General features: G+C 41.2%; 1 protein-coding gene across 1 annotated transcript in view; it reads left to right on the forward strand.

Annotated features, from left to right (window-relative positions):
• LOC133642213 (ras-related protein Rab-26-like) overlaps positions 1 to 13,261 on the forward strand; it is a 139,131-nt gene that overhangs the window by 55,193 nt on the left and 70,677 nt on the right. Inside the window, exon 3 of the mRNA XM_062036294.1 lies at positions 6,695 to 6,736. Within this exon, the coding sequence (XP_061892278.1) occupies positions 6,695 to 6,736 (42 nt within the window). The remainder of the gene's footprint in view (positions 1 to 6,694; positions 6,737 to 13,261) is intronic.

Raw genomic sequence — 13,261 nt, forward strand, 5'->3', positions numbered from 1 at the left:
CATTTGTAATTTATGATTCCCATGAAGTGGGGTCATTCCACGACAGGCTGCACTGACGTACTGTACCTTTGGGGTCGGCAACGATCGAAGGGCCCAATAGCCTGCCAGTGTTTACTGAATGTGGCACATTATATTTGTGGAGTTGTATTTCCAAGAGGTTTGGGAACGTGAGACAATGAATAATTATAACGAGCAAAGTGAAGGCTGTGTTTAAGCTGTAATTAACAAAGACTGCACATAATTGGCCTATCTCAGAGGGCTGTAAAGTGGTTTTCTAATGACTTGTTCGGTAGAACTCAATGCTTCCAATTTGTTGGGTCCTCCTCGTATTTCCTCCATGTATTGAAGGGTGTACCTCAGGGTTCCATATTAGGTCCGTTGTTGTTTCCCATCAATGTAAATAATCCATCCATCCATCCATTTTCTGTCAGATGCTGCGTTCCATTTCTATGCAGATGACGCGGTCGTACACTATTCAATCAATCAATCGATCAAAGTTTATTTATATAGCCCTTAATCACAAGTGTCTCAAAGGGCTGCACAAGCCACTGTCAGGTTCAAACACTGATGACATCTATTAAACAGACAAGAAGCAAGGAATCATGCAGAGACAGAGTTCAATTTGGCTCAATGAGGAGAGACGTTTTTGGATTGCACGCTCAGTTACAATCTCCCACCACGCTCTGAGCTAACAGTCCCATGTGCTCCTCTATTTATTTGGGGGGGGGGGGTCCCTGTTTACATCACTGAGGCCGCCTCCAAACAGAGTGGCCACGCATTTCATGCAAAGCAGCTTCCAGTACGCACAATACGTGATGGAATGTGCTGGGGGCCTTGTGATTGCCTTGTCTCTGGTTTGTCTGTGTGCTGTCGTCTTATCTTCGTTGAGGTCCTTGAAGTCCTTGGCTGTTAGTGGGCTAAGACAAACAAAATATCTGCGACGAGGCAAGCCCTCATATGCCGTAGCTGATAACAAGTTGTGTCCTTGCACAGACAGAAAACGTACAGCTTGAGCACAATAGCTAATAACTATAGCAACGGACTTTAAGCATAAGAGTTGTGTGATAACTTACACATTATTATTCTAACAGCCACAACAACATCCTTGGCTCTGATCCCAGATCAGGGCAAGAAAAAACTCAACCCAATGGGATAAAATGAAAACTTTGGAGGGGACCATGGTTGAATGGAGACAAGTCAGCAACGCAGAGACGTCCCCAACTGATGCACAGATGAGTGGTCCACCCCGGGTCCCAACTTTGAACAGTGCATAACCTCTCCACGCAGGAGAGGGGGACAGAGCAGAAAAGAGAAGGCAGATCAACTGGTCTAAAAGGGGGGTCTATTTAAAGGTTAGCGTATACAAATGAGTTTTAAGATGGGACTTAAATGCTTCTACTGAGGTAGCATCTATAACTGTTACCGGGAGGGCATTCCAGAGTACTGGAGCCTGAATAGAAAACGCTCTATAGGCCGCAGGCTTTTTTTGGGCTCTGGGAATCACTAATAAGCCGGAGTTCTTAGAACGCAGATTTCTTGCCGGGACATTTGGTACAATACAATCAGCAAGATAGGATGGAGCTAGACCGTGGAGTATTTTATACGTAAGTAGTAAAACCTTAACGTCCCATCTTAAGTATAATATGATCAAACTTTCTTGTTCTTGTCAAAAGTCTAGCAGCAGGCATAGGGAGGCCCGAAAATAATACGTTACGCTATTCCTCCCCTGCTATAGCGCAAACCTTTGAGCTCCTGCAGTCTGCTTTTGATGTTGTTCAGTCCCATCTGACTCAGCTGAAACTAAAATTAAATGCAGAGAAATCCAAGATGATGTTCATTTTAAATGGCAAACGACTGCCATTGAACATTCCAAAAAAATAATATATATATATATATAATATATATATATATGTAAGGTTCAGTTCAGTTCAGTTCATTTTCAGTTTATTTCGAACATGCATACGAACTTGAACTTGAAATGGTCACGACATATAAGTACTTGGGGATTGTTATTCATGAAAACTTGTATTTTAAAGAGTGGCTAATCTTAAAACTGAATTGTTTTTTTTTACTTTAGAAACAAATCCTGTTTATCCCTAAAAGTTAGGAAATGCTTTGTTCTGACCACTTTTATGTCTAGTTTATGGAGACTTGCTTTTTATAAATGCACCCGACACTTATTTGAAAACACTAGATACTGTTTATCACTGTGCTTCACGTTTTATTGCTAGTTGTGGCAACCTTGTCTACCATTGCACTTTATATGCAAAGGCAGACTGTCCATCTTTGTCAGTTTGCAGATTTTCACCATGGATGGTTTTATTTATAAATCACTTATTGGTGTGGTTTCCCCTTATTTGTGTTCTTGTATGTGTCGAGATTCCAGTCACTACAGTTTGCGGTCACAGGACATTCTTGGTGTGACTTGTGTTGGCTCCAGGAACCAACACAAGTCTCGGTAAAAAAAAACCTTCAGATATGCTGCTCCATGGTCATTGAATAAATTACAAAAGGATCTGCGGCTACATGAACTAATCCCTTTGGGGAAATTTCAGTCCATTTTAAAGATCGATAAGCTGTTTCTTTTGGGCACTGTACTTGTTTTTAACTTTTACATTGTTTTTATTTAAACATGTTTTATTTGTTTACCCATTGCGTCTATTTATGTTTATATTGCAAGCTATTTGTGGTTTTAACTATAGTGTGTGACTGCGACAGTTTTTACTTGTTATACTGTATGTATTTATGAAACCTGTTTTTGCTGCCCTCTTAGCCAGGTCGCTCCTGTAAAAGAGATTTAAATCCCAATGAGTTTTTACCTGTTCTATAGAGGAAAATGAAAATGAATGAAACAATCCTTGAGGATAAACATAAGTATATGTTGGTCTTAATTAAGCATTTTCCAACATAATAATGGCTAAATTAACTAAAAATATCCATACAACAGTAGTATTGGCCAATTTTTCCTCATTACTGTGAGAATCCTGCGTGTGAATGCAGCATTAAGGTACAGGACTATCCGTCTGCAGTGTGCTCAAACGACCGTCTAGTATAATATTTAGAATAAAATGTTTTCAAAGCAGGTGAAAGGTTACGAAATCTCCTTTTGGTTGCTGACGTATGACGTATACACGCAGCGAGTAAGCATGAAGATGGCCTAAAAACATTATTTTAAAAATTGATTCCTATAAAAAATATGTTTTAATAGATTTTTGAAAGTTATGAATCGATTTACAATTGTAATAAATAAGAATCGCGATTCAGATGTGAATACATTTTTTAAGCACTCTTTTGGATATATATATATATATATATATATATATATATATATATATATATATATATATATATATATATATATATATATATATATATATATATATATATATATATATATATATATATCCATTGCCTTATTCATTCATTCAGAAGAGCATTAAAACATGGTTCTTGTATCTAAAAAAAAAAACCCACAAAGGCTGGCTTTCCATCCATCCGTCCATTTTCTACCGCTTGTCCCTTTCGGGGTCGCGGGGGGTGCTGGAGCCTATCTCAGCTGCATTCGGGCGAAAGGCGGTGTGCACCCTGGATAAGTTGCCACCTCATCACAGGGCCAATTTTGTGACGATCGGTCACTTCATTTCTGTTTGTTTCCTTGTTTTTGAATGTACTTCCTATCAGTGCTCTTATTTTGGTTTCCACTTCCTGTTTGTTCCGCTCAGCACTGTTCGTTCACTGACCTGCCGTTGATTGGCAGCCGGTCCACACCTGCTGCCAATCAGCATATGTCTATTTATGTTTTCACTCGAGCACTCCTCAGTGCTCGAAGATCACACTCTATGTTTGGAACGTTTATGCAAGACTGCTTCATTTTCTGTTACATGAGATTAAAACTCATCTTACCTCCTCTTCGCTCTCCTGGTTCTTGCATCTTGGGGTCACAAGAACGGCAGCCATGCGAGTTCCTAACAAATTTAGTGTTGCCAATCCACCTATCCCCAGTTGCATGTTTTTGGGGGTGGGAGGAAGCCGGAGTACCCGGAGGGAACCCACGCAGTCACGGGGAGAACATACAAACTCTCGCTGATAAAACATGGTAGCGACATGCATTGCTTAGCTCACAATTGCCCCCATTTCTCAGTGTGGCAAGTCAGAGTACTACAGAAGGCATTGTAGTACAGGGCACACAGTGTGTCTTTTTCCGAAGATTTGGACCAAAAATACAAAAACAAACAGTTCAGAAAAAAATATATTCAGTCTAAGCCTGGGCCTTTGGAGAGGGGGTCCAGACTGAGGCCAAGGAAATACAAAATAAACCTCTGTAAATACAAAATAAACCTCTGTGGGGGGAGCATGGCCAGAGACAGGAGCAGACCCAACAAAGCAACCCAGAGAGCCGACTCTACCCTCGGCCGCCCACCAACTCTCGGCCAGTGTCCAGTCCGCATGGATGAGCGACACAGTTTTATATACAAATAGTAATATACCACCTGCACTACCTTGACCGCACGTGCCTAATTTTCATACCACAATTTGAGATATAAAGCCTGACAACTAACACCATCTCCCCCCAAAATCAGCCGGGATTGGCTCCGGCTCACCTGTGATCTTGAGAGTGAGAGTGGGGCATAGTCTTCCCAACATGTCCTGGGTCTTCCCCGTGGCCTCCTACCGGTCAAACGTGCCCTAAACACCTCCCTAGGGAGGCGTTCGGGTGGCATCCTGACCAGATGCCCGAACCACTTCATCTGGCTCCTCTCCATGTGGAGGAGCAGCGGCTTTACTTTGAGCTCCTCCCGGATGTCAGAGCTTCTCACCCTATCTCTAAGGAAGAGCCCCGCCACCCGGCGGAGGAAACTAATTTCGGCCGCTTGTACCCGTGATCTTGTCCTTTCGGTCATAACCCAAAGCTCATAACCATAGGCGAGGATGGGAAGGCAGATCGACCGGTAAATTGAGAGCTTTGCCTTCCGGCTCAGCTCCTTCTTCACCACAACGGATCGATACAGCGTCCGCATTACTGAAGACGACGCACCGATCCGCCTGTCGATCTCTTCCCTCACTCATGAACAAGACTCCGAGGTACTTGAACTCCTCCACTTGGGGCAGGGTCTCCTCCCCAACCCGGAGATGGCACTCCACCCTTTTCCGGGCGAGAACCATGGACTCGGACTTGGAGGTGCTGATTCTCATCCCAGTCGCTTCACACTCGGCTGCGAACCGATCCAGTGAGAGCTGAAGATCCTGGCCAGATGAAGCTTTAGGACCACATCATCTGCAAAAAGCAGAGACCTAATCCTGCAGCCACCAGAATAGAATAGAATAGAATAGAATAGAATAGAATAGAATAGAATAGAATAGAATAGAAAGTACTTTATTGATCCCTGGGGGAAATTCAGCACCACAGTTCGCTCACAATAAACAATAAACACTTAGGTATTTTTGACATGTGAATAATATAAATACAGTCTTTTATACAGCGTTATTCACATGTGAATAATATAAATACAGTCTATTATACAGCATTATTCACATGTGAATAATATACATACAGTCTATTATACAGCATTATTCACATGTGAATAATATAAATACAGTCTTTTATACAGCATTATTCACATGTGAATAATATAAATACAGTCTATTATACAGCATTATTCACATGTGAATAATATAAATACAGTCTATTATACAGCATTATTCACATGTGAATAATATAAATACAGTCTATTATACAGCATTATTCACATGTGAATAATATAAATACAGTCTATTATACAGCATTATTCACATGTGAATAATATAAATACAGTCTATTATACAGCATTATTCACATGTGAATAATATAAATACAGTCTATTAAACAGCATAAATCATCCACATTGGACACTGGGAGTTATGTCTTAGCGACAACCGTGGAACTCTCTTTGGAGACTTCATTGTGAGATAGCAAACTGTACAATTTACAGTAGCTAGCAGCTCGGCTGAGACTGTGAACGTGCAGATTTCACACTTTCTTACCACGGCTGAAACATCGCCTGCGGGAAGCGGCAGTGTCTCACTTATCAGAAGGGGTTGCCTGTTGCCGTGGTACCAGGTGACGTAAACCCCAACCAGGGAGACGGGGGGTCATCTTTACCTGTGGTAGTCACCAGTGCACAGATGTTACTTTATATCCTCCTCAGATCCAGCGTCCTCTGCAGTGGACATTTATTGCAGGGTTTTTTGTTTTTTTCTTGCAAAATAGACCAAAAACAAATATGAGGAGGATGGCCATTTTATTATAAGTCTTGCTCTTTTGGAAGATTTATATCTGAATTACCAATGGACGGGTTGGGGAAAAATGACTCTCCCCCACCCCCATTCTGAACTGATTCAAAAATCAATATTTTTAAAAGATAACATGTCAGGGCTGCAGAGAACATAACACACATCACCATCCAAAGGTACATTTTTCCTTATTTGTCTCCATTTTACTCTGGAAGTCATTTGAATTGAAATGCTCTGTTGTGCCAGGAAGCTCCATCTTAAATAAGCTTGTCTCACAGAGGATGGCCTCTTTAGGAGGAGGTGAGGCGAGCATAAAGGGTGAATCCTCTGGAGGGGGAGGGAAGGCCTCATGGAGTCATACATTATTCATTCACTCACACCACCAGTGAAACCCTAATAATCACTTCTTGTTTCTCATTTCCAGAATAAAGTCCTCAACATTGATGGAGTCAAGGTGAAGCTGCAGGTAAGAGATTTATTTTGGAAAATAACTTCATTAAAGAGCTAATAGAGATATGTCAGTCAATGTGAGCCCATGAGTAGGAATGCACGTGGAAAAATGCATGTTGCTGCTCTGTAAGTGATGCATCAGAATCAGAATCAGAAGTACTTTCTTAATCCCCGAGGGGAAATTATGATTTTCAACACAATCCCATTCAAGATCAGAAAACATTACAGGTAGACAGAACAGGATCGCTGATGGGTCTGCCAACTTCCGGCGTCCCTTACAAAAAAAGGTGAGAAACAGGTAAACACTGGGGAGAGGGGCGGGGGGTGTGACAAAAAAAAAATATTCAGTCTAAGGCTATATGTCTACACTAAGCCAGATAACCTCTTAAACGAATAATTATTTAGCCACACTAAACCATCGTTTAAGGTCCCCTCCTCGGACAAATTTGTACACGGGTAAGTGCGCCGTGTATTTCTTGAATCTCCGGCTCTTAGATTTGTATGGACTCTTTGATCGTTTACAAACTGAGTTCGGAGAGGAAGTGACGCCAGAAAGACCGCGCCCCACACTGGAAAGGACGTCAGAAAGAACGCCAGCTTCGTAATAAAGCGGTTTCGTAACTCTGAGCTAACCCCTGCAAATATGGAGGCGAGTCATCCAGACATGCCCGTGTTTCTCCTTCTTCGTCATGTACAGACGCTTGTGGAAATCACATTTGAATACCTTAAAGGCCTACTGAAACCCACTACTACCGACCACACAGTCTGATAGTTTATATATCAATGATGAAATCTTAACATTGCAACACATGCCAATACGGCCGGGTTAGATTAGTAAAGTGCAATTTTAAATTTCCCGTGTAATATACTGCTGAAAACGTCTCGGTATGATGACGTTTGCGCGTGACGTCACGGATTGTAGCGGATATATTGGGACAGCATTGTGGCCAGCTATTAAGTCGTCTGTTTTCATCGCAAAATTCCACAGTATTCCGGACATCTGTGTGGGTGAATCTTTTGCAATTTGTTTAATGAACAATGAAGACAGCAAAGAAGAAAGCTGTAGGTGGGAAGCGGTGTATTAGCGGCCGGCTGCAGCAACACAACCAGGAGGACTTTGAGTTGGATAGCAGATGCGCTACCGTGAGTACGCAGCTTTGGCTTCCAAACATTTGATCGCTTGCCCGTACGTGCGTGCCGCTATGTGCATGTCACGTACGTAACTTTGGGGAAATATATGTGCTGTATGAACGTTACGGAGGTGAACGGTACTTTGGGCTGTGGGATTGAGTGTGTTGTGCGGGTGTTTGAGTTGTATTGGTGGGTTATATGGACGGGAGGGGGGAGGTGTTTGTTATGCGGATTAATTTGTGGCATATTAAATAAGCCTGGTTGTGTTGTGGCTAATAGAGTATATATATGTCTTGTGTTTATTTACTGTTTTAGTCATTCCCAGCTGAATATCAGGTCCCACCTGCCTCTCACAGCATCTTCCCTATCTGAATCGCTTCCACTAACCTCTAATCCTTCACTCTCACTTTCCTCATCCACAAATCTTTCATCCTCGCTCAAATTAATGGGGTAATCGTCGCTTTCTCGGTCCTAATCACTCTCGCTGCTGGTGGCCATGATTGTAAACAATGTGCAGATGTGAGGCGCTCCACAACCTGTGACGTCACGCTGCTTCCGGTACAGGCAAGGCTTTTTTATCAGCGACCAAAAGTTGCGAACTTTATCGTCGATGTTCTCTACTAAATCCTTTCAGCAAAAATATGGCAATATCACGAAATGATCAAGTATAACACATAGAATGGACCTGCTATCCCCGTTTAAATAAGACAATTTCATTTCAGTAGGCCTTTAAGAGAAAGCGATTGCAGCTATTTGGGATACAACACTCTCAGACGGCAAAAGAAGTTTCAAATGTCCAGGTCAGCTGTGACTCTACTCAGCGAAAAACTTCGTCCATTTGTCGGAGGAGAGTCAACGAGAATGCAGGCTCCCGTGGATGTGATAAAAAAGGTAGCGTCTGCTTTGCATTACCTGGTCGTCGAGGGAAGACTACGGAAAACATTGAATGCAATTGGACTGGCAAAGCAGACTGTATCAGTTATTGTCCGCCATGTATGTCGCCGACTCAACGTCTACAGTATATAAAGTCACCAAAAAAGAATGGACAATGAAGGTGAAGACAAAAGAGTGAGGAGTGTCCTGACCAGATATCTACATCCCTAGATTGATTGTTGTCAAATGTTCTTTGTCACATTGTGTACTTTCATGTCCAATAAGGATTTGATTAATTTATGATGGCTCAGGTGCGATTCACTACAATAGGGCCCCACAGCACACTGGATTCTGTTATGACAAGGACTATGGTGACGCAAATTAATGCGTGGATTGCTTTCCCTGGGTGCAAAACGACTTGACTGGACAATACGTGAAGGTAAATACATGTTTAATTATTTACTCAAAAATGGAACAAACAAAAGGCGCGCACAAGGCGGAGAACAAACTTGTCTATGAACAAAACTAACTCTTAGACAGAAACTATGGACATGAAACAAAACTACACTTACTGTGACGTGAAAAAACAAAATCTTACGTGGCATGGCATGAAGCATAAACTATGGAATAAACAGGGCATGATAATGTCAATGTCGCCAGGACGACCAACTGAAAACGACAGGCTTAAATACCGTATTTTCCGCACCATAAGGCGCCCCGTGTTATTAGCCGCACGTTTAATGAACGGAATATTTCAAAACTTTGTTTACCTATTAGCCGCCCCGTGCCATTAGCCGCACCTACGCTACGCTAAAGGGAATGTCAACAAAACAGTCAGATAGGTCAGTCAAACTTTAATAATATATTACAAACCAGCGTTCTAACAACTCTGTTCACTCCCAAAATGTAATGTGCAATCACAAAAATAGTAACACTCAAAATAGTGCAGAGCAATAGCAACATCAATAACTCAACGTTGCTCATACGTTAGTGTCACACAACACACAAAATAAACATTTAAAGCTCACTTTCTGAAGTTATTACTCATCTACAAATCCCTCGAATTCTTCTTCTTCGGTGTGCTTCACTTGTTTTTTGACACCATCTGTGATGTGGACGCGCATGCAGTCGTAGATCAACAGGAACGGCGCTGCGTGAAAAAAGTCACCCGGTGTCTTCGCGTAAACGTCTATCAACCACTCGCTCATCTTTTCTTCAGCCATCCATCCCTTCGAGTTAGCTTTTATGATGACGCCGGCTGGAAAGTTCTCTTTGGGCAAGGTCTTCCTTTTGAATATCACCATAGGTGGAAGTTTCTGGCCGTTAGCATGGCAAGCTACAACCACAGTAGGACGACTTCTCATTCCCTGTGGTGCGAATATTCACCGTACGTGCTCCCGTTGTATCCACAGTGCGGTTCACAGGAATATCAAAAGTCAGTGGAACCTTGTACGCGTGTCTCTTAGTAGGAGACATTTTGTTGTCTTTACAGAAAAACAAATGAAATTAAATATCCGCGAGCTTCTTCTTCTACGGGGGCGGGTGCTCACCTTGGCGGTTGCTTACAGTAGAAGAAGAAGCGCTTCCTCTTCTATGGGGGCGGTTGCTTACCGTAGAAGAAGAAGCACTTCCTCTTTTACGGGGAAAAAAGATGGCGGCTGTTTACCGTAGTTGCGAGACCTAAACTTTATGAAAATAAATATGAATATTAATCCATATATAAGGCGCACCGGGTTATTAGCCGCACTGTCTGCTTTTGAGAAAAATTGTGGTTTTTAGGTGCGGCTTATGGTGCGGAAAATACGGTAGTCTCTCTGATTACAAACATGTGCGTGAGTCTAACACGTGAGACAGGTGAAACTAATAAGTTGACATGGTGACCAAACAAGGGAGCGTAAACAGGAACTAAAAGAGACCAAAAACCAACAGGACATAACTAAACAAAACGTGACCACAGAACATGACAGATTCCAGTTAATTGAAATACCATGAATGGCCAGAGACAGGAGCAGACCCAACAAAGCAACCAAGAGCCGAAAGCATGCGCATGGTGGTCCAATTAGTCCCTAAATGATAAATGGTCGTGTTTTTTCCATAAAACATTTTCAATTACTGCACAGTAAGAAACAGAATTGTTGTGCGCTCAAATATTTTCATCAATCTGCAGCCACTAATTAAGTGTATTGTATTATTTGGCAGCTGAAAGAGGACGTTTAGTGTGTGTGTGTGTATTTATCTGTGTGTGTGTGTGTGTGTGGGCGAGAGCCCTGTTATGTATTTGTTTGCTGTAATTGGCTCTCCATCACTTTGAGGAGAGTTGTCGCCGTCACTCCCATTTTAATTCTTCATCCCACAGTAAATCAGGTGGGTGTGACCACAAACAAACAGGAAGAGGACCCAAAGTTGGCTTCAAAGCTGAAGATTTTAATGTAAAAGCAAAATTTTAAGAGGGAAATTGAAAAAATATTTTATTTTGCTAGTTAGTAGTACAGTAGTTAGGTTACATAAAATACAAGAGCTGTATCAAAAAGTCTGCAGGTGCAAAGATAGCAATTATGTTTATCAAATCAAATCGAACTATTTATAGAGCACTTTTAATACACAGGCAAGTGGCAAACACAAAGTGCTGTACAAAAAAAAATAGAGAAGAAAACATACACACACACACACACACACACACACACACACACATACACACACACACACACGCACACACATTCTTGTATGTATTACCTTCTTAAGACCTCTGAAAAATGCCTACCTCTTTAGGACCACGCTTTCTAGATATATAAAGATTTGTATCTACAACATTATTAATATATACAAACTATGCAAATCTAAAAAAAAATTAAGCTTTTAGTATTCATTTTTTCGAATATTTTGTTTGTAATTGGTTTTTAATCTTCATTATTTACTTCAAGTTATTACAGTATGTCTCTATATGCATTATTTTTTTTGGATTATTATAAATGATGGCCAAAGGGGGCACATTTCAATTTCTTACACACACTTGTTATTACATATGTTGGCCGGAGGGGGAGCACTTTTAAAAGCGACACACAGTCAATTTGAAAAATCCCTCCTTTTTGGGACCACCTTAATTTTGATAGATTTCACCACTAGGGGTGCCAGTGAGACATTCTCTATTAGATGCAATGGTTTTTCCGTATTTGGACCATGATTTCGGTCCTAACTTGTTCACCGGTCCTCATATGGAAGGTACTTTTCCTTGTTGATGTCTCAAGAAGGGTAGAAATACAAGAACACACACACACACACACACACACACACACACATTTTGCTTAAGATTACCATTTCCTTAGTTGTTGATTTAGTTCTGTTTTCAGCACCGGGGTTTGTGTTTCTGGGTTGCCATGGGTGCTGATTATTTTCACCTGCCTCTGATTAGTGGTCGGGACGCTCACCTGCTCCTGGTCACTAATCAGAGAGCTATTTATTCCTCCTTCAGCCTTACTGCCCCACCCGATCCCAAAGATCAGCCGATCAGCTGCTACTGACAGTCCCAGACACAAGGCTGAAGCTTAGAGGTGACAGAGCTTTCGCCGCTGCTGCTCCCAAGCTCTGGAACGACCTACCTCTTAGTGTTGGACAAGCCTCCTCTCTTCCTGTTTTTAAATCTCTCTTAAAAACATACTTTTATTCCATGGCTTTTAACACTGAGTGATATCCATCCTGCAATGGCGCCCCGTAATACACCTGCTGTGAACCTGTTTTTATGTTTTTATGTTTTTTGTTTTTTTTAATGTTTTATTTATTTTATTTATTTATTTTTTATCGTGTTCTGTCTGTGTTGTGTTGTGTTTGCTCGGTTCTCGTATTATCTTTTAACCTGCCCATTGTACAGCACTTTGGCTACCCCTGTGGTAAATTTTAAATGTGCTTTATAAATAAAGTTGATTTGATTTGATTTGATTCCTGTTTGGCTGTTTTGTTAGCTACACACAAGTTACGTTGGCAATCCTAGCTTGTAGTTCCTGTGCCATCGGCACATTTCTATTTTTGTATTCTTGCCTTGTTATGGTAATAAACCTTCTTTCCCACCTGCACGCTGCTTCCGGACGTCCATCTGCATCTTGGGGAAACGACCAGCGCATAACTACGCGTCCCCGGCGTAACAATAGCAAAGCAAAAATTTAAAAAATCATGGCATGGCACTGGATAAACGCCACCTTTGAGACATCCATGCCGCTGGCGAATAACTAAAATTAACGCCATCTAAAAAATAGTATAAAACATGAGAAAATATATGTAAAAATAAATTATAACACATTTTACATTAATAAGGTAAGAAAAAACATAACATTGAGAAAATATTAGTAGTGATATTAATAATTAAGATAGAAAACAACACAATATAAAATAATAAAAAACATAAGCGTTTAAGATGATCAATACAAAGCCTGATTAAAAAGGTGTGTTTTTAGCCCTTTATTTTTATTTCAACGATCTGTGCAGTGCCAAAAGGACCTCAAGATCCGCGAGGGTTGACACGGTAAAAGCAGGTCAGATAGTTAAG

Source organism: Entelurus aequoreus, linkage group LG25 (genome assembly GCF_033978785.1).
Source record: "Entelurus aequoreus isolate RoL-2023_Sb linkage group LG25, RoL_Eaeq_v1.1, whole genome shotgun sequence".
Taxonomy (NCBI): Eukaryota; Metazoa; Chordata; class Actinopteri; order Syngnathiformes; family Syngnathidae; genus Entelurus; species Entelurus aequoreus.